This window comes from Gavia stellata, chromosome 1 (genome assembly GCF_030936135.1).
Source record: "Gavia stellata isolate bGavSte3 chromosome 1, bGavSte3.hap2, whole genome shotgun sequence".
In the NCBI taxonomy this organism is placed as follows: domain Eukaryota; kingdom Metazoa; phylum Chordata; class Aves; order Gaviiformes; family Gaviidae; genus Gavia; species Gavia stellata.
The window spans coordinates 88841875-88863370 of NC_082594.1; the positions used below are offsets into that span (position 1 = coordinate 88841875).

General features: G+C 58.7%; 2 protein-coding genes across 2 annotated transcripts in view; one reads left to right on the plus strand and one right to left on the minus strand.

Annotated features, from left to right (window-relative positions):
* POLA1 (DNA polymerase alpha 1, catalytic subunit) overlaps positions 1 to 4823 on the plus strand; it is a 205252-nt gene extending 200429 nt beyond the window's left edge. The window contains exon 37 of the mRNA XM_059815506.1: positions 4430 to 4823. Within this exon, the coding sequence (XP_059671489.1) occupies positions 4430 to 4602 (173 nt within the window). The 3' untranslated portion in view covers positions 4603 to 4823. The remainder of the gene's footprint in view (positions 1 to 4429) is intronic.
* Positions 4824 to 10708: 5885 nt separating this feature from the next.
* Positions 10709 to 17905, minus strand: ARX (aristaless related homeobox). The gene is made up of 5 exons (XM_059824502.1): positions 17713 to 17905; positions 15899 to 16613; positions 14554 to 14599; positions 12233 to 12567; positions 10709 to 10949 (listed from the first exon to the last, which is right to left on the minus strand). Exons 1-5 carry the CDS (start codon positions 17903 to 17905, stop codon positions 10709 to 10711), a joined length of 1530 nt encoding a protein of 509 aa, XP_059680485.1.
* Between the last annotated feature and the right edge of the window lie 3591 nt (positions 17906 to 21496).

The following is a 21496-nucleotide window of genomic DNA, read 5'->3' on the forward strand; positions in this document are numbered from 1 at the left end:
CTAATTTAGTATGTTCTTTAACTCGTTAAATAAAAGTGTGAGAGAGAAACAATGCTGTATGTAAATGATACTCCGCAGCTTTTTTTTGTGCATTCCCGGATAAACCAACATTTTGGCACTATGCTCATAGGCACCTATGTAGTTTCTCACATAGCCGGTGCAGATACGTGCACACCAATACAAAGGAATGCGAATATATTTTTACTTCTCACTCTGAAGAGCAGGCTATCAACAGAATAATCAGGGGGAGAGAATTTAATAATATGACACAGTTCGGTTGTCCGATCAGTAGGAGAAAAAACAGAAGACTTTCACAAAGTCACACCTTAGGGAATCCAAGAACAAAAGTTCTTGATCATGACTATCAGGTTATTTGGTGTCATTTTAATAGGAACGAAGAGAAATTGCAATAAATGGAAAACACATGGCCAGGTATAGATAACCTCCAAATATTTCCATCCTTGTTTCCAGCATCAGTACAACAGTATGGGGTAAATGGATTTCAGGTACCTTTTAAATTTTTTTTTTTTCAAGTAATATGAATATACCTAGGTAGCTAAAGGAGGACTTGGATGGGGTGCTGAATTTGACAGGGGCATCCAGAAGTTCAGACTGTGTTTTGTGAAGGAAACAAGGGGGCAGTTATGTTGGGGGGAGGGGGTTAACTGCATTCTTGGTGAGATGATTCTAAAATCTTTACCAGAGTCAGTGATTTATTATCTTTATAGAGAATACAGTACCTGAATTTTAATTATATACAGTCAGAAGCATGTCTTCCTTTTTTTTTTTTTTTAATTTCTATTAAAATAATTGTATTTTTCATTTGTGTATTTGTTTTGGTAGTATCTTTTGTATGCTCTGCATGTGTATAAATGTATCTCTTGATGTACAGCCGTATATGCATTCTGCAGCAGTGGTCATCTTAAAAGATTGCTTGCCACTGAACTTGGATATTATTAAAACAATGATGGGGTGATAATAGGTGTAGAACTATTTCGGAACATGACTGACTACTAAAAGGCAATTTCAGTCAGTTTGTATAGCTTAGTTTTCAGAAGACCTTAGGTGCCTTATTGATTAAATTCTCATTTAGGAAGAAAGTAGGAGCTTTTATATGCATCTCTAAGTTGGGTGGTATGGTAACTCGAAGGTATTGACTGGCTGTGTGATATACGACGGTCACAGTTGTCTTTTACTCAGAGGAGCACAGAGTGATGCTGGTTGTCATTCTTACTCTGCTGTGTGGCAGCGTAAATAGTCCCCTTTCTAACCAACCTGGTGGGAAAAGTCAATATCCCATCAGCAAAGGAGGTAAACACATCAGGAGCTGTGTCCTCTCTCATCTTCCCCTGCTCTGTATTACTACAGTTCTTTAAATCTCTTCTCCCCAGTCATCAGATGCACTTGTGTCATTCAAATGCATGGTGTGGCTGTGCTGCAGACACAGCCGCTGCCTGCTCTCCTCCTGGAGCTCCCGGCTCCCATTCTCTTATAATTGAAACTTAAAATTGGCCTCATTACTTCAACAAGGCCCCTCATATTTCTCCATTTTTTTCAGTCCACCCTTTCCTGCTTGCCTCTACGAGGGTAATTGCATCTAAGAAATGTTTGAAGCATACTGTCAGAAAGGTTATTGCATATAATTAAAGTTTAGGTTTAATGTTGGGGCGGGGGGAGCTGGGCGCTCTGTTAGTGGGGCGGCTGCAGCCTGAACTGGAGCTGTACCCGGGCCTGTCTTTTTGTTGCCTACTTTCGGCCCTGGTTTATTGTTTGCCTCATTGTTCTCATGATTAATATGTCTTCCTGCTCTGTTCAGGTGTGCCAGCTGTTTCTGCGCATTGATACATTTCACCTTGGTCCCTCCTGAGCTCCAGGAAGCTTTAAACTATTTTTGCCTAGTTTTGAGCTACGAGAATGGTGTTTTCCACAATTCCTTGGTATAAAGAGCGTGGTTTTGCTAGCATGTAAGCAGTGGCAAGTGACCCACTTACTATATCATTTATCTTGAAAATGCATAAACTAGTTAGTGCTGAATTTGTGGCAAAGTGGGTTTGGTGCTTTTATGGATCTGGTTATTACAATTTTCAAGGGTTTTTTTAATTAAACCCTACATTTAAATAATTTCAGGATCATTAAACGTGTTCATGCTGCAGTGACTTCAGTCTGTTAATGAACAGGTTTTTGTAATCAAAGTTTTTATTGTATTGGTGATGTAGTTTAAGGAAATTTTAATTCTGCTAATAGACATAATGTCATTACTGTCTGGGTGATGGTGAGAATGTGGTATTTTCAATTACGCATCATCTTCTGTTTTGCTTACTGCTCAAAGTTGGCAATATAAATACCCCAAACTGAATATGACAGCACAATACATACCTTCTTCTCAAGGATGCATGAAAGGTGCTTACCAAAGTGCTTTTAATCAACGTATTCAGTTACTGAAACTGGCATCATTAATATAAATTTTAAATTAATTTTTAAAGATTTGATAGCATCATGCAGAGCAATTGAGTTCAGTGGAATTTTGTGAATAACATGGAAAACCTAAGCAGGTGGCAATTGCTCAGTAAAACATTACTGCTTGTATTGTATCCAGTAGTTAGTTGACTGAGCTCATCTTAAAACATTTGAGGCTCTGCAAAAATATTTGTAAATCCTCAGAGAGGCGAAATTCACAAACCCGAAAATTGTAACAGCTATTTCTGTTACCATGCCTCCCTTCCTGGCCATCTCCTCTTGTAGCAGTCCTTGACTTGGCTGCTGAGACGAAGGTGCGTCCGATGGGACGTCTTCATCTCGGTCACACTGCAGAAGTGAATCATCACAAAGTTGAGTCATTTCTTCCCTCGCACAGGTGGACTCAAAAAACCAGCGTGTCCCTCTGTTCCAAACCCTTCTCTTAAATAAACTCAGCTGTTTTAGAGATGACTGGTCTTTCATCTTAACTTGTGCCGTTTAGTAAAAGCTATTCGAGAGGGGATGGAGGCTCCTTTGTTACATGTCCAAAGCGTGAGGAGGGCAGTACCAACGCTGTGGATGTGACAGGAAGAAATGAGACAATAGCTTTCAGGCAAAGCTAACGAGCAACAGAAGGATCGTGTTGGTTGCTGACAAGACACATGCTTACACTGTGCATAAATGGCTTGAAAGCTCAGCCTTTAAGTACCTGTGCCGTGCTCTCGTAGTTCTGCTTGACCTGGAGTCCCTCCAGCCTAACGGGGTGGGGGGGGGAACTGTCTGGGAGGGCACCTCGTTTTGCAATATATCCTTCTTGTGTGCTCAGTAATGCAGACTATACAGCACTGCCTGTTCCAAGGTGTAACTGCAGACACAGGCTTTCAGGTAGGAGCTGGTGTTTCTAGAATATGGAGTTGGTTGGAAAGGAGGAGCACAACGGCACCGGATCTGCATCAAGTTGGCGTTGATGTGTATCAGTAGAATATTTTGCTCTTTTAGTCTTTGTCCACAGCCTTTGTAAAGCAAAAGCCGGACAACCACGCAAATGAAATCCCTCGATTTTTTTTGGATGGCATAAAATTTAACAAAAGAAAAAAATTTAAAATAGAACAGTTTGGGCTTCGCTGCTGAGATATGTAAAAACTCATGCGCGTGCATGTGAGTTTGCACACACACAAACATACAAGTGAGTAACTGTCTTGCACTGCAGACGTTTCTTCACAGATCTTACTGATCAAGCATTTGGGAATGGCTCTCTTCATTCAGGTATCAGGTGAACCTGATGTCTCCTGGTTGAGATACCAGGCATTTTCTTTCCATTTGAGGGTAGGATAGCATGGAATTTCCCCATCCTCCACACAAGGTGCACGTGAGAACGCACAAGACGGGTGGTAAGTCTGTCCCAGGCTGTGCCAGTGCCAGTATTAGCAGCAGCAGGGACGAGAGAAGTGAAGCATGGTTTCCTTCACTTCTGAAGCAAAACTTCGGCGGAATCTCTCCCTACTTCAAACCCCTGGGGACTCTGCATAGTCCTCACTAAGTTAAGGCACCTGCTCATTTTAAATGAGATCCTTCCAGAGCCCGCCCTGCTATTGCTTATTTTCTCTGCTGTGACTTAGTGAACCCCCATTTCTCTCCAGTTACATGATATAACTGGGCAAGCAGTGTTTCTTGCCAGCTCTTGGTAGGAGCTGCTGCACCCGCGCCAGTGGGGCTGAGGGAGTTTCAGCCTCACCATCACCACCATGTGCAGGTTCAACACGGCCTCTAACCGCTGGTACAGTGCTGCGGCTGGGGAGGCAGGGGGAAGGCAGCAGAAGTCGGGAGAGCTTGCTGTAAATGTCATCTTCGCTAGCTACGATATTCACCTCGTTTTAAAACATCGTGATGCGCAGTAGTAGTGAATGCAAAAGCACTGTCTTTTTGTGGTCATTTAATCCTCCTCTTGTTTTTTTTTCCTTTGTTCTTTTAGAGTATTTGAAGAAGAAGCCACTCAGGAGGGAAGTCTCTGAGGCCTACAAAAGACTGAAGAGCACCGTAGACAAATGTCTGTCCATGAGTGGCTACTCAGAAGTGAACCTCGGCAAACTCTTTACCGTCAGTATAGGAAGATCTGTGGGAGAGTCCAATAATGAAAGGCAGTGACCGATTAAAAATGGAGGGAGACGAGAGGCCAGTTCCCTGTTTAACAGTAATGATCTCTTAAGCAATACTCTATTTCAGTATGCACAATGATGTTTTAATAATGTTGTCTCTTCAGAGGAGGAAAAACGGAAGATGAAAAGAGGATGTATGATTCATGTGGACATGAAATATTAAAGGTGTTTTTATCTTCCGTTCTTTTCTTCATGGAGAAGCCAGGGTTATTAAAATACGGAGTAGCTGATTTTTGCGATATATTCTGTTGTGTATTTAGACCTGCGAGGGAAAAGGGGGTGGGGGAATTGCTGCTTTAATTGGATAATTCTCAGTGCGAGTTGCTGGAATGTAAGTGATCCTAGACTTTGCTCCAGGGTGGTAGAGGTGCTCTCAGGAAGAGAGGTTAGTAGAGGTCTCAGTAGGAGCACTAATGTTTTGCGTTTTCACAGTTTATCTTCTTCCTGATCATAAACATACCAATTAAAAACAATGCTAAACCTAAATGCCTTTAAATGTCCTAATACCTTCTGAACAGAGGTAGGGACGCTTTACTTTCAAATTTATTAAAGGTAAAGAACGACGGAAACCTGGAGGTGCTAAAAATAGGGACCGTCTTTTTGTTAAGAGTCTTTCCGTATGTCTTTAAGCATAGTATTTTGCCATGTTGGAAATTTCTGTGGACGTAAAGACGTGCACATGTACAAAACCAGTTTTGTACATACACAGGATATAAACGTATTTCATTTCTTCCCATGCAAAGTATTTGAAAGTAAGCAATTGATAGGGAAAAATACGTTTGGGGTGGCATTGTAACCAATAACGGGGGAAGGGAAAGCGGAGAATAATTTTTGCTGTTCTGTCATAATTGCTGTATTGGAGGCTTTAAAGGTTTTATAAACAAACTGTATTTTTCATTTACTTTCAATAAAACGACAAGCAGATATTACAAGAAAAGAGCATAAATTTGGGTACATGCTTTCATACACAAAATAGTGTTGTACTCATGTTCGCTGTTAAGTTTGCAATGTGATATATTAATGTAAGGTTATAAAATTTTCTTTTAAATCTTTAACAGTATAAAATGTAAAGTTTTCTTAACGCTTGAAGAAAAAAAATAAAGTTTTCTAGTAAAAGAGAATTTGATTTGATCATCTGACTGCTGAAAATACTCCGTGCGAGGTTGTATTGCTCCAGACTTTTCCTGGTTTTACGGAAGTGCTTGTGTGTCCGTTTTGAGGATGGCCTGCCATTAGCAAAGGGAGCTTGAAGAAAAAGTACCAGCATCCTCACAAACGTGTTGGGCACCGAAGGGATACGTACGTCTGTTTCTGTTGGAGTATTTTATGACATTCATTTGTCCCTGAAGTGGCATCGGAAGATGCTGTGTGTCAGCATGGGTGATGCCTATTCGAATATGCCTAAATACGCGGTCGTCTTCTGAGCAGCTTTTGGGGCTAAATCCTTTCATTTTTACTCACACTGAGTCGCAGTACATGAGAAACGGAACCCACTCAATCCCTGGTTTTGTGGTGGTGTTGTCCCACCCCTGAGGAGCCATCGTTCCTTCCCAACGTGCGCAGCTGGGTTATTGTCAAAGAGACTTTATTTGGAGGCCTGTCGCAGAGAGAAGGTGTTGCTGCCTAGATGACACGTTGATGTTGCAGCTCTTCGGAAGAGCCGGGCTTCCTGTAATTTCACGCAGGTTTTTTTAGATTTTTCGTGTCCAACCCAATTAGGATTATGAAGATATTACTGATATTAACGGGGTAGAATGCCTCAGGAAAGTGAAAAGTGTGACCTTCCCCCTCCAAACGTTAGGTATACAAATAAAATGGATAGATAAGGCATAACCTGACCCTGTGGCACTTGTATGTATCTGTATAATTACAGCTGAAGAGCCTGTTAATTTGCAAGTTTAGGGATGTTTAGATTAAATGAGAGTGTTGTGGAATGATTGTGCAGGGTGCAGCAACATATAGTAGCCCTGCGAGGGGCTGGGGGAAGCGCCGCTTCGCTTCCCGGCGGAGGGGCCCGCGCTGCTGCGGGAGCGGCGAGACCCTGGAGCCCCCCGCAACCCCAACCAGCCGCAGCCCGGGGGGGGGGTGCGGAAATGGGGGCTCGTACCCCGAATCGAGGCAATTTCTGATTCCTCTCGGCGGAGTGGGTCGGATCAGAGCTGAAGTCTTGGCAAGGAGTAAAGCGATTCCCCCTCCCGCCTCCCCTCTCTCTAATAAGCTCTGGGCAGCGTGCCGCCGCTCGGCCCCGGCGAAAGGCTGGGAGACGCGAATTCATCTTCCTCGCATTTAATATTAAAGGGAGCCGGTAAATGCGGCGCTGTAAACCAGCTGGGAAAGCCCGAAGTTCGGAGGTCCGCGTTTCCAGGCTGCTCTGGCCCCAGCCGCCTCGCCTTCCCTCTTCTCCCTCCTGCCCGTCCCGCGTCCCGCCCCCCCGCGCCGGCTGTTAAATCGGGGTCTGTGTTTATTTGCGCCTATTTGCAGCTGGGGAAGAGGAGTGTTGACACAGGGAGGCGGCAGCCAGGTCTCCCCGATGGCAGAGGCGGCCCGAACCCCCCTCCCCGCCCGCGACGGCGCTCGCTGCTGTGCCCAAAGCCCCTTCCCGCCCTCCCCGCGCTGCCGGAGCGCCGAGTGGGGCACATCTTCCCTTTCGCGTCCTTCCCCGGCTTCTGCGGAGCGCCTTAAATGCGCCCTAATTGAAAAGTTCTCCCGCACCCTCCTTATAGCAGTTTAATAGATTAACTCATCTGTGCCAGCTTCGAATTTCAGATTAAAATTCCTCCATCCCGAAGGCAGCATTATCAGGTTGTTGGAGGCTGTTTTCAAACCTTGGTTTTGAATAGCAGCGGCTCTGCATTAATTTAACCACTAAGCTAATAAGTAGGTTTCGTTTTGTTATGCTAAGCTTTATTGCTTTTCTTTTGATCAGAATGGTGTTGTTGAGCAAAGCAGCAGACAAGGCATTCTTTGATGAGGGAATTAGCGCTCTATTCTTCCTCTATTATTCATAGCACAGTGGAATATGTAAGTACCTGAGGGTGTCAAAGGAGAGCAGGCTCTATTGCAAAGTGTTCGCCTTGTTTCTCTCAATAGCTGACTATGAGATGATAAACCGCTTAATACACTGCACTAATTGGATGAGAGCAGAAAGAGATGGGAATTAAGGCACGGCGAAAGGAGAAAGTGCTACCAGCCTTCATTCACTCTTTCACCGCTTTAACAGCACCAAAGGAGGCACAAGCTTTCTATAAGCAGACTGGGGGTTTTGTGCGGAGATAAAATGAACCTGTTAGTGGATTCAAGTAATACACTAATTATTGCACAGTATAAATACCACTACTGGTTTTATAACACGGAGGTAAACTTCTTTTGAGACGGTTATAGGATTGCTTGGCAGCAGTAGAGATCCTAATAAGGGACCAGAGTAATAACCCCCTGGATTAACAAAATTGCTGCTTGCAGAAGTATGATTCGGGCTTTTACGAAGATTTCAGCGGAATGAACAAAAATGACTGAATGACATTTCTTAATGCGTAATGGCTTGATAATGATTCCCTTTTCTTTAAGGCAAAAATGTGTATTTCAGGCTGCACTGGTAATAATGTCCGGGGAACAAGCCTTAGTTTTCCCATAAAATTTTTCGCGCCTGTGGTGGGTTTTAGCACTCAAAAATACGGTTGGGGGCGGGCGGGGCTAGGGGGGATGTGAAACGCCGTGGGTGGAAGGGGGGAGCTGCGGGGAAGGGTCGCGGCGAGCTCCCACGCGGGGTGGCTGCTGCGGCGGCGCTTCCCGGCCGGCGGCTGCCGGAGCCGGGGCCGCCCCGCGGAGCGGCTCGGCGGGGCGGGGCGGGACGGGACGGGACCCCTCGCTGCACTCAGGCGGCGGGGCAGCCGAGCTCTTCCCCGGTACCCGGCCCCCCGGCTGCCGTTGTGGGGCGATGCAGCGATTAGACCAAATCACCCCAGAAAATCCCCCAACAACCCACGAGCGCGCTCGGGCGGCCCGGCCCGGCCCCACGCCCGCTGCCCTCGGGGGGCCGGGCCGGGCGGGCGTACCGGGGCCCATCGGGGCCGGAGAAAGGGCGCGGGGAGCGGGGTTTGCCGCTGCCCTCCGCGGGGCCGGAGCGGTGCAGGCGTTGCCGGCAGCGCCTGCCGTCCCTACAGGGGGGCTTACGCGTGTCTGCTCCGTGGAAAAGGCACACGAGAGAGCCGCGTCCAAAAACAAGAAAGGGAAAAAAAAAAAAACCACAAAACCAAGCGGGGAGGAAGTAAAGGAAAGGGGGGGGGGGGGGGGGACGACAAAAAAAAAACCCGGCGGTTCATCCCCGGGAGAAGGGAGGGGGCAGAGATAAGAAACAGGCGCGGAGAAACTTTCCTGCCCCCCGGGAGGGATGGAGGGGTGCGGCGCCGGGGGGGGGAGGAGGCCGCAAGCCAAGCGCTTCCCCAAATGCTCCCCCCCACCCCCCCGGCTTTCGGCAGCGGCAGAGCCAGGGGCTGCCCCATCCCGCCCGGGGGTGCGTGGGGCGGCTCCTCGCGGTGTGGGGTCGTTGGTACCGAGAGGCGACCCCGGCACCCTCCTCGGCAGCGCCCGGGGCGGGGCGGGGGGGCCACGACATGGTGCCCGCGGCAGAGCGCGGGCAGGTACAGCCGTGGCTGCCCCCGCGGCCCCCGCCGTCTGCAAGTCCCCTTGCAAACGGGGCCGCCGCCAGCTCCTGCCCCGCCAAGCTCTGGCAGTCGCCCCCGGCCACGCGACCCGCGCCCCCCCAAACCCCGCGGGGGGTCTTCCCCGGCGGAGGGGGTGGCGGTGCGCAGCCCCCGGCCGCCCCGGCGGGGCTCAGCCCCGGGGGCCCCCGGCCCCGGGCGCCCGCAGCGCGGCGCAGGCGGCCCCGCAAGGACCGGGCTTTTTCTCTCCTTTTCTTTTGTTCCTTTTTTTTTTTTTTTGTTAAACATATATTTTTGTTTATTTTCTGAACGTGGCACTTCTCCACCGGATAGCAAGGAAAAGTGTTAACAATAACGACATTACACGAAAAAGAAGTACTGTACCATCGCCTCTTGAGGGTTTCAGAAACCTCTACAGTTAATAAGTTAAATAAAGGGTTTGTACATAAATATTTGTCTAGGAACCCTATTATATCTACAACACAGTAAGAATCTACAGAATGACAAACTTTTACAACACTACACTGAGTGCAATTGTTTTATAACATTTCAAATATACAAAGCTCTGTTCTTTTTTATAACAATGGTATGTACAGAATCAATAATCACAGTTTAGTGACTTAAACAGTCCATATTCTAGCAGTGTATTTCCCTTTGGTTTGATATAAAAACCTTGGTTGGTGTAGTGATAAAGAATATAAGAAGAAAAAGATATACCCTTTCCCTTAAGTGCACTGGTTATCTTACAGCATCAAATTTACTTTCAGCCTGCACTGGCAGCATCCTTGGTTAGCGTATGCAGCTCGCTGCATCAAGATGTGAAGTAGCTCTCCAGTGCTCCTAACAGACCAACTTAACATCCTAGGATGTTATTTTAAGAAGATGTGGGTAGCTTTCCCCCTCCCTTTGCTTGTCTTTCTTTTTTTTTTCTTTCTTTCGTAATTACAATTCTAGTTCTTTTTTTTTCTTGCCAGATAAACAGAAGGAAAAATATTTAGTGTATGTAACGCTAATATATAGTAACTTTTATTAGGGCTTTTTTTTTTCTTTTTTTTTTTTTTCCCTTAATGCTCAGAGAGGAAATGAACACGTCGTACATTTCAGAAATGTACCCGCCAAGGAGTTACTTATTCGGGAGCGTGCAAGTGTCGGTTCACTCCTGCGAGGGCTGACGCGAAAGGCGCTCGCTGCTCCAAGTTCCTAACTCGAGAACCTACCCCAGTCTCAGCTGCTGGTCCTCTTTTTTTTAATTATTATTATTATTATTATTATCTTCATCATCACATTATTATTATTATTTTTCCCCCCGTTTGGTCTTGATTCGTGCTGTCTGAGGCGACCGTTATTTCTCCGTGTATTCACTCTCCTCTTCTCGCTCGCTCTTCTTCCTCTCCCCCTACAAAACCCGACCCGAACCCCGAGGACGGCAGCCGCCTCTTAGCACACCTCTTTCCCCGTGCTGCTCCCGGGGAGGATGTTGAGCTGGGTGAGCTGGGCGGCGTGCTCCTTGGCCTTCAGCCGCAGGGCGGCGATGCTGGAGGCCCGCCGGTCGGCGGCGGCGCTGGCCGGGTCCCCCAGCCCCGCCGAGCCCACCGCGCCCTCGGCGGCCGGCGCCGGCTGCCGCAGCAGGGCCGCGGCGCTGGAGGCGCTGCCCAGGGGGGCCATGGTGGAAAAGAGCCTGCAAGGGAAGCAGAGACGGCCGTCACCGCCGCGCCGGGGCCCCACGGCTCCGCCCGGCCCCGCTCGCCTCCTTCCCGCGGGGCGGGGACGCGGGGGGACAGGGACGCGCTGGAAAAAACCCGACGCGGGAGCGCAAAAGATCTGGGGGAAAAAACGAAAAAGAGGGGGAAAAGAAAATCCCCGAGGCCCACTCTCCCCGGCTTGCCGCTGTCGGGGCGGCTGACGCCGGGGGTACAGCCGGCGGGGAGAGGCTCCGGAGGCACTTTCTCCTTAGCTAGCGCTAAAAAAAAAATAAAAACCCAGGGAAAACCCCCGGTCCCGCGAAGGCTGCGCTCCTCCCGTCCGTTAGCCGGGCCTCTTCCCCCTCCGCCTGCCCCGGTGCCCCGCTCCGCGCCCCGACGGGGCGGCCCCGGCTCCGGCTGCGGCTCCGCGGGCAGCGACCGCCGCCTCCGCCCGGCGGGTTCCTGCCTTGGCCGCGGACGCCCAGCGTGGCAGAGCGCAAGGACGGAGAGCGGCGCTCGTGGAGGCCCGCCCCGACACGAGCCTCTCGAAGCTGCTCAAACCCACTCATGCCCACGGCTAAAAATCTGCCCGTGCCGGACCCCACGGGGCGCGGCCGGCGGCGCTCACGGCGCCCGGGTTGTCACGGCTTCAGCTCATCCAGAACGGCCGAACTCCAGCAAACCCCTCGACCACAGCAGAGGCCACGTCTGTACGCAGGGCAACCCACGCCTAGTCTCTTTCCGCGTGGGGGCACCGACTTCCGCGGGCCTGCCCCGCGGGGACCCTGCTCCGTCCTTGCCCCCTGCGCGGGGCTGCGCAGCCCCGCGGGGACGCCCGGGCTCCCCGCAAACGCCGCCGCCGCCCACAGCTGCGGTGCCCGCGGACCGGCCGTCCCCGCGGGGCACCCGCCGGACCCACGGCGGTGGACGGGGGGGGTGGGGGTGGGCGTGAGCCGCCCTCGCCCAATGAGAGGCCAGGGCGGAAGCACGTGACCCGCGCGGCGCCCAATCGGCGCCAGCCGCCGGCGCTCCGAGTTCGAACGCCGGGGCGGCCCGCGCGAGGCGGGTCTCGCGTGGGGCCGCGCACGCTGCGCGCCGAGACGCGGCCGGCGGCCCCGCGCAGCGCGGGCCAACGCCACGCGCAGGCCCGCCGCGGGGCTCCACGGGCGACGGCGGCGTCCCCGGGGCGCCGCGCTCCGGCGGCGTCCCTTCCCCGCAGGCTGCCGCCCCCCGCCCCGGGGTCCCCCGCGGTGCCGGATCGCGCGTGGGCGGGCGGTACCTGCCGAAGGCGGGGCTGATGAAGGCGGGGTGGCGGAACACGGCCGCGCCCAGGAAGGTGCCGAGGCCGAGCGGGGTCCCGCCGGGGGGCAGCGCCGCGGAGCCGGGGGGCGGCGGCGGCAGGCTGGGGAAGGCGGCGGCCGCGGCGGCGGCGGCGGCGGCGGTCCAGGCGGAGTCTAGAGCTGGGTGATGAGGAGGGAAAGGACTAGCATCAAGGTATGGACTGAGGGGGTGAGTTGCTGACAGGGGACCAGGGAAAGGCAAACCTGGGGGGTGTGTCTGAGCCCCAGCCTTTTCCCTCTTCCGCCACTTAGCCCTACGGTTCTGGAACCATACCTGAAAGCCAAAAGAAAAACCGGTTTTAATACGCCTGCCCGCGCCCTCGGCGGGGCGAGCCCCGCGGGGGCCACGCACCGGCCCGACGGCGCCCGCTCCTCCGCCGCCCCCGCGCGGGGGGCGCCCCGACGGGGCCGGGCCGCGCGCGCCAGCGCCGCGCGGCAGCCCCCGGCGCGCCGCTGGCGGCTGTCGGGGGGGGGGGGGGGGGGGGGGGCGGCCCTGCCGCGGGGGGCCCCAACAGTTCAACACGCGCCCCGTTTGCCGGCAGCTCGGGGCTGCGGGCAGCTGCCGGTGCGGAGGGGCGCTTCGCAGTAGCGCGCTCGCCGCGCTGGACCAGCGGGAAAATGATTTCCCCGTGGGACGAAGCGGGTTTTTACTCCGCACGCACACCCCCAGCGGGGGCTGCGCAGCTTTTTTCGCGAAAGGGAATATTTGCAAATGATATCCTTGGGGATCCCGGACTTCCCCCCCACCCGCCTTCAGATTTAGAGCGAGGAAAAAAAAAATAAAAATCGGGATTTCACTAACGTCTGAAACGAAGAGATCATTTGCGAGGCAACCAAAGCAGCAAATATACGTTCCCAGGCTGCCCTTCTAGGATCTATTTTACGAAAGATGGTTAGGATGCCGCGGCACTGCCGCCCTTTGCCTCTTCTTCCCCCTCCCACAAAGCAAAAATCATGAGCTAACAGGGGCTTAAAATAGGAGAGAGGTGGAGGAAAAAATAAAATACCGCATTTTTGAAACGAAAATATTTGCTTATTTGGAAAAGACAAAACCGGCTTAATAACCAAGTGCGAGGCGTCGCACGCACCTAAGGAGAGAGACTTTGAGACAGACCCACATTTGTCAATTTTTTCGGGCTGGCGTGGGCTGAGTTTCCCCTGTTAGGCTCGGCTTTGTAAGCTCAGCGTGAGATCCCGTCGCTCCGGGAAGCGAGAACGGCAGCAGCGCTGCGCATCTCTCCCCGCAGCTGTAGAGCGAGAACTGATCTCCACATCTGGGTACCCACGCAGGAAGAGGCATGGCGTTCGCGGGGCAATCAACAGCCTGGCACGGGGGGAGCGTCTCTCCCAGCTAAAACTCAATTAGCAAGCTGTCCTCGCTGCAATTCCCCCTTATTGAATTAATAAGTCTGAGTACACCCAAAGGTAAACGAAGGGACTCTCATAATTCATATTCCCTTAATTACATCTTCTCCCGTGAATAGAGGAGAGAGAAAGGGGGTGTCTTTCTTTTTAAAAAGTTATTTAACTTTCCCACGACTTGGTCCCCTGAGCTGAAAATACTGATTTGCTGTCACATCTCTGTTTGACAATGGAGAAATGTGTCAACAGAAAGGAGGGGACAAATCTCATCATTAGCCCCTCTAATGCAAGAAGCTGTTGTGTATTAAATGAGCCATATGGAATTTATTATGCTTTATCAGCGCCCGATTTTAACTGTAAAGTGATTTGCTCAGCTTCAGACCCAGAGACATCTGTTTTCTGTTGGCAATCAGGGCATCCCAATGTTTATCGTCTCTTTGGTTATGAGACCCGGGTTGGGAAATGCACTCTGGTATGGGGCGGCAAACACCTTTAATAGCATTGCACTCACTCACTATTAGATCAATGCAGGCTTATTGCTATCAAAAATGGGAAATCAAATAGCATTAGCCAGCTCCTTGTGCAGGCGGAGAGGAAATCAAACAACATTTCGCCTTCAAATGGCCGTGTTTGTTCTAGCACTAAGTGGGCTTTTATGAAGCCCGATTGGAGATTTGATGGCAGCCAAATACCCGGCTTGCGGCCGAGCGGGTCTCTCTAACAACCGAAGCCCCGTGGGAGCCCCGCGTTTTAATCACACGGGCTTTCGCCGGCCGGTGGCTCGGCCCCGCCGGGGCCGGGGGCGCCGCCGGGGAGGGCCGGGGACACACACCTCCCCCCCCGCCCGGGCGTCGCCGAGGGACGCCCCGGTCCCCGTCCCGCTGCCGCCGCCACTCACCTGCACTCGGGCTTCGGTCAGATCGAGCCTCATGGCCAGCTCCTCCCTGGGGGAGACACACACGCCGCCGTCAGCCCGGGGAACCCCGAGCCGCCCCCGGCTCGCGGCTCTGCGCCCCCGCCGCCAAACGGGCCCGAAACCCGGGTGCCCGGGGGGGAGCAGAGCCGGGCGGCGGGCGGACACCGCCTGCCGCCGCCCTCAGCCCGGCTCTGGGACGCCGACCTGGCCGCCCGTCGGGGCTCCCGAGTTTTGGCACCCCCCTCCCCTCCCACCGCTCCCCAAATGCAGCCGGTCCCCGCCGCAACGGCGGCGCAGGGGGACGGCAGCCGAACCGCCACACGCCGCGGTTGGCACCGCCACAATCAAAGCAAATCGGAACCCGTCAAGGCGTTAGAAAACCGCCCGTCAGCTCTGTACCCAAAAGAGGAGGGCTCCCAGCTTAGCCGGGGCCCCCCCGCCGCCGGGCCGCCCCGCGCCGGTCGGGCATGGGAAGCCCCGGAGGAAACGCCAAAGCCGTAAAAACACCAACCCAAAAAGCGCGGTGTGTTCACGCACATCCCCGGGCAGCCGCTCCCGAGGCCGCGGCCGGGGCCAGGCGGCGCCCCGAGGTGAGCCCCGCGGGTGATGCCCGGCACCGAGCGCGGGGGAACAAAACGCCCCCGCGGACACCCCCCCGCCAGCCCCCCCCCCCCCGGCAAAACAAACGAGAAACCGGGAGGGTCTCCTTGATCGAGAAGTGCGGCTTTGGGGGCTCAACCCTCCTCCGGGCTGAAGGGGAGGGGGGCACTTTCAGGCAGCGCGGGGAGCGGGGGGGCGGCTCTGCCTCTCTCTCTGCCTGCGCTTCCCGCGGAGGAACCGCCGGCCAGACCCGCCGACGCGGGGCTCCCGTTTTCAACGGAAAAATGACCCCGAAAGTGCGGGCAGAGCCGGGCCGGGCCCCGCCGGGGCGGCTCCGGACAGCGAGGGGCCCCGACGTGCCGGGCCGGTATTTTTAAGCAGCGGCGCTTTGATCTGTGCCCCTGCCGGGGCTTCCCCGGACTGGGCCGGGGTCCAGCCCCACGGGGAGCGCGTAACCGATCCCGGCGGCGGCCGCGGCGAGGGGGGAGGAGGGCAGCGGGTAAAAATAGCGCCCGGCGGCGGCCTCCAGGCAGGCCTGCCCGGGCGCTGCCGGTCCCGGGCCCCCCCGGAGCCCGGACCAGCTCGCCGTCCCCCAGCCCAGGGGTGCCCGCGGCAGGATTCACCGGGGGGGGCGGTTTGGAGGCGGGCATGCGGCACAACGCGGCACCGTCCCGTCCCCCCCGGGGCTCGCCCGCTCCGCGCTCGGCCGGAGCCCCGACGCGGGTACCTGGTGAAGACGTCGGGGTAGTGGGTTTTCTGGAAGGCCCTCTCCAGCTCCTCCAGCTGGTAGCTGGTGAAGGTGGTGCGGTAGCGGCGCTGCTTCCTCTTGAGCAGCCCCTCCTCGGAGTCGCTGCCGGCTGAGAGGCAGACGCTCTCCTCGCCGTCCTTGCCCTCGCCGTCCTCGGGGTGCAGCAGCAGCTCCTCCTTGGGGGACAGATCCCCGCCCTCCGCCCCGGGGGCCGCGGCAGCGCCCCGGCGGGCCTCCTTCAGCAGCCCCCCGCCGTCCTCGCCCAGCAGCTCCTCCTCCTCGTCGTCCTCCAGCTCCTCTTCCTCCTCGTCCTCCTCCTCCAGCATCTCTTCGTCCTCCTCCTCCTCCTCCTCGGCGGCCGGCGCGGCGGGGCCCGGCCGCTCCTCGACGTGCGCGGCGGGGCTGCCCAGCTCGTCCCGGGCGGGCGGCGGCGCCACGAAGGGCGCGTTTTCGCGGTAGCTCTTGCTGCGGCTGATGCTGACCTGGGGCGCCTGGCTGATCTTCAGCGTGTCCCACGGGGCGGCGGCGGGCACGGGGCCGGCGCCCCCCTCCGGCCGCCCCTCCGGCCGGTCCCCCCGCGGCCCTGCCGCCCCCGGCGGCAGCAGCCGGCCCCCGCCCGGCCCGTAGAGCCGGCGCAGTTTGGGGGGCAGGTGGAGCTCGGCCGGCTCGAACGGGGGGCTGCCCTTGGGGGACCCTGCGCCGGGAGCGGGGTGGGGGTTAGGCGGCCGCAGCAGTCGGACGTGGCGGGAGAGGGGTGCGTAGGGAAGAGAGAAGGGGGAGGGGGGAGAAAGAGAGACGCGGTCAGTGGGACCAGCGCGAAGAGCCCCGGGTAAGACCCCGACGCCGCAGCCCACCGTTTTGCGCCCCGCACCGAGATAAGGCCCCCCGAGACCGTACCCTCAGACCGGCTCCTGCCCGCGCCGCTGCTCCCGGCCTGGGAAGAAATTCCTCCCGACGGCAGAGCACGGCCCGGCGCCCCGTTCAACGGCGGGACAGGCGCCGGGGGTGGGGTGCTCGGGCAGCCCCGGGCCTGCGCCGACCCCCCCCGGTAGCGGCCACCGCCGGGCCCCCTCCCGCACAGCGGGGCTGCGCCGCGCCACGGCGGGGCAGCTACGGCACCGCTGCCCCTGCCCGGCGGCCCGGGGCTCCTCCGCTTTTTGATCGTCTCCCCTCGTCCCCCAAGTTTCCTTCTGGTTTTGGAGGAAAGAAACCCGCCGGGCTGTGAACGCCGGGGAAACGGTGAACACGGGAGGGAGGCCGCCCGCGGGAGCTGCCCAGCCGGGCTTCCCGCGGCCCCGGAGGGGCTGCTCCCAACTTCGGGCCGGGAGCGGCGGCTGCCGGCCCCCCGTTATTACCGCCCTGCCCGCTGCCAGACGCGGCCCCCAGCTCGCTCGCCGAGATCCGTTACAGGTTCAAGGCGAACGGGAGAGCCTTTCCCTGCGCAGATCGCAGCTGGCAGAGATTTATTTTGGCTTAAAAAATTACGTATACATCGAAAGCAAGAGCAACCTAAAGCGGCGGTGCCCGACCTGCACGGAATTAACCGGGCTGAATTTCGGGCACGGCTCTGGCCGCGCTCCCTGGCAGCACAGCGGCCGCTAAGGAGCAGGGTAACGGGATAACGGCGGCCGCGGCTCCGAGGCGGCGCCCGCCCGGGCGGGCGGGCGGGCGGGGAGCGGGGCCGGGGCCGAGCCGCGGGCTGCGCGGGGAGGGGGGGAGACGCAGCCGGCCCGGCCCTGCCCGACGCCGGGGAAAAGGAGCGCGGCGGGCGGCGGCGGGTCAGCGGGGCTTACCTTGCGCGGCCTTGTCGGCGTCGGGGCGGGCGGCGATGGCGGGCAGGCTGGGCGCGGCGCCGAGCAGCCGCACCTTGCAGGGGCTGCGCCGGCCCAGGATGCTGTCGATGCAGTAGGAGGACAGCAAAGTTGGCGATTTACTTTTGCACTCGGGGCGCTCGGCGCAGCTCTCCTCCGGGTAGGGGCCGCTCATGGCGGCGGCGGCGGGGCCGTGCCGTGGGGCCGGGGCGGGCTGCGGCGGCGCGGACGCCCCCGCGGCGCTGCCCTGTGCCGCCGGGACGCCCGTCACGGGGGGAGTGAGCGGCGGCCGCGGCGCTCTTGAGTCCCCTCGGCTCCACGTGCGGGCAGCCGCCCCCTGATTGGCTCTCGGCGGAGGCCGGGCGGCCGCCGACAGACGGCGCCCGGCAAACCCCGGCTCGGACCGCCCCGGATCGGCGCCCGCCCCGAGCCGCCGCGCTGGCCCCCCGCCCCGCCGCGCCCCGCCGCGCCCCTCCCCTCCCGCCGCGCCCCGCCCCCGCGCCCCGCGGGCGCCCCGCTCCGTGGGGGCGGCAGGCGGCGGGGAGCCCCTCGGGGAGACGTCGGGGGCGGCCGGGATGGGCGGCGGCGGGGCCCCCGCGGCACGCCTCGCCCCGTCCCCCCCGCCCCGACGGCGGCGCGGCTCCGCGCCCGGCCAGGCCCGGCCCGGCCCTAACCCCGGGCGATGCCCGCGCGGGACGGTGCGGACCCCGCCGGGGCATCCGCGCCGGGTTTTCTCCCCGGCAGCGCCCCCGCCCGCCCGGCGCTGGGCTACGCAGGGGCGCGCACTCACCGCGCTCGCGGCCGGTGTTTGAAAATACCGGGGCCCGCAGCTGGGGTTTTGCCGTAGGAAACCGCCGGGCAGCGCCTTCAGGCCCGAGGGCGCGGCGGGCGCGGCGCCGCCGGCCTGGCGCAGCGGGGCACGGCCGACGCGGGAGCCGGGGGGACGTCCCTCGGGCAGGGCAGGGCAGGGCGCGCAGCCCGGCGCGGTGGGAGCGCAGCCCGGCGCGGTGGGAGCGCAGCCCGGCGCGGTGCCGGCCGGCATCCCCCTCCCTGCCACGGCCGCCTCCGCCTTTCCCCGCACGCACATCTCCCCTCCGCGGGCGCTTTCAGCGCCGCTTCGGGGCCGGAAGACCTCGGAGGGGTTTTTATTCCCTCTCCTTTCCCTGCCCGGTTCAGCGGTCACGTCCCGGGCACGCTCAGGCTCCCTGTTTGGGCAGGCTGGGCTCGATTTTGATGGGCACGTTACAGCTGCCCGCGCGTCCCCCGCTCACGTGTGCGCTCCTGGCCCCGGACTCCCGCAAGCACAGGCACGTCGGAGGAACCGCTCTCGGCCACCCCAAATAACTCCTCCGCTCGCTCGGGTGATTCCCGGCCCCGAGCGCCAGAGGGGAGACAGCCCCATTGCCCCTGTTCGTGCCGCAATTCCCGTGCGGATCCCGCGCCTCCCAATTACTTAACCAGCGGGAATTAAGAGAACAGATAAGCAAGTGCCTGTGTGTGTCCGTGCGGGCGTGGGCACACCGCCGCTCTGGCTGTGCCCGCGCCCGTGTGCGCACACGTACGCACAGACTCCCAGGCTCTGTAGGTGTGTGTCCGTACGTGCCGTGCGGGGCCAAGCGTTACTCCCAGAGCCGTCCCCTCCCTGCGAGCGGGTCCCCGCAGGGCTCCTGCCCGTCGTTCCTCCCGCCTCGTTTCCTTCTGCTCCTGCCGGCCGGGGCGATGCCCGCGGCGAGGCGGGGAGCGCCCCGACGTGCGCGGCCGGCGGGCCCTGCGCTCCCCGGCGGGGCGGCCACAGCCCGGCCCGGCTTTGCAGGGTGCGCCTATGCGGGGGACGCAAAGCTGCCGTCGGGAGCTTTTGCCATCCCCGGCATGAGTGGCAATTAATTCATTAACTCAATAACTAAAAGAAACCCACCCCAAAACCCAAAACAACAAACTACCACCACCACCAAAAGAAGGCAAGAAGAAAAGGAAGACCCAGAGGCACCCTTGGGGAAGCTCGGCGCGCAGAGGAGCTGCCGCCTCTTGCTCTCGCCCCGGCCGTGCCGGGCGGCTCCGCCGGGGACTTCCCCGCCGGGGCTTGCCCGGGAGAAGCGGCGCGGAGCCGCGGGTGCGGCCGGGGCGGGAGCGGCGCTCCGGCAGCAGGGGAGGCCGGTCCGCACTGCCTTCCCTTTGCCTCACCGGGTGCCGGCCGAGCCGCTGCTGGCGAGCCGCAGCACCGGGCGTGGGAGAGCGGGGACGGGTCGGGCTACCGCGCCGCCTGCCCGGGAGGGGGGACCCCAGCCCGCCGGGGCACAGGCGGTAGCCGGAGGGGACGGGGGACCCTCGGCGCGGCAACTGCGAGGGCTCCGGCAGCGCCGAAACCTGCCGGTGGCTGCCGGCGGTGCGAGCCGGGGCTGCGGCGGGCGGGTGCCGGGGGCTGTCGGGGAGGCGCGGCGCGCAGGGAGCCCTGCCGCGGCCTTTCGGCCTTCCGCATCTTGTTTTCACTCCAGCCCCGTTCGCTCGCCCCTCTGTGCCCGGGCCGGGCCGGGGGGCCCCGCCTGCCCCGCTGCCCCACGCCCCGGCAGGCCCTGCCCGGGGGGGAGCGGCCCCGGCCGGCCCGGGGCGCGGGGAGGGCCGGCGGGACTCCCGCTCGCAGGCGAGGATGCTTTGTGATGCGAGCTCGCCTCTGCCAAGTCACTTTGTTGTTTTATTTATTGTTTTAAACAAACTTTCATTCATTTATGGTCTCTCCCTCTCATTTTTTTTCCTCTCCCTTCCCCCTGCAACCTGCTAATTTAACACTGGAGCGCGTTATTGCAGTGTTAGGGGGAGAGAACGAGAGAGAGAAAACAACAATACTGCAATGATCCAAATGATACAGTAGAATTATAGCAATTATAGTTCTGCTCGGAGAAGAAAACCTTGCTGAGCTCAGCCAAACAAACTGATGCCTTGTACGGATAACAAGCCCGGGGACTGACAGCCGGTGCTGAGAGAGGCAGGAGGGCACAAACGGAAATATTTGCCTCTTTTCACTCCAGCCAGCCTAGATTAACACCCTCGGCTGCCGCTGCCGTAACAATATCCGCTCGGCTCCGCGCACCCGGGGCCTCCGCGGTGGGTTTCGCCCCGCGGACCGGCCTCCGCGGCCCTCCGCACCCACCCGCGCCCGGCTCCGCTTCGGCCCCGCCGGGGAGCGGGACGGCGGGGGAGCTCGGGCGGGCCGGTAACGGCGCTGCCGTCCCTGCCGCGGACCGGCGGGGACCGGCCACCCGGGCCACCTGCCCTGCCTGCAAACTGCCGCCTCCCACCGCAGGAGCGGGCGCGGGGGGGCCCCGGAGCGCACCGCCCCGCCGTCCCCCCCCCGGCCCGGCCCGGCCCGGCCCGGGCTGCCCCTCGCCGTCTCCCCTCCCCCGGGGCGGGGGCGCCGCCCGCTTCGTTTCGCAGCGAAGAGCGGGGCCAGGCCCGCGGCTCTCCGCGCTGCTCCGCCGGGCCGCGCAGCGGGGCAGCGGGGCAGGGCGACCCGGAGCTGCCCCGGGGCCGCCGCCCGACGGCTGTCCGCGGCGGCTCCCGCTCAAGCGCACCCCCTCCTCCCGGGCCTGCCCCACGCTCCGGCGGCCCCGGGGCCCCTGTTTCCAGTGGGTTTGAGTTTTTATTTTTCCCCCCTCTTTATCTTCCTTTCTCGTTACACACCGCCCCGTCCTCCGAACCGCTTCCCCCCGCAGGAACCATCCTCGCGAGGAGACACGGCTGCAAAATGGCAGTTCGCTGTCACGCTTGGGGA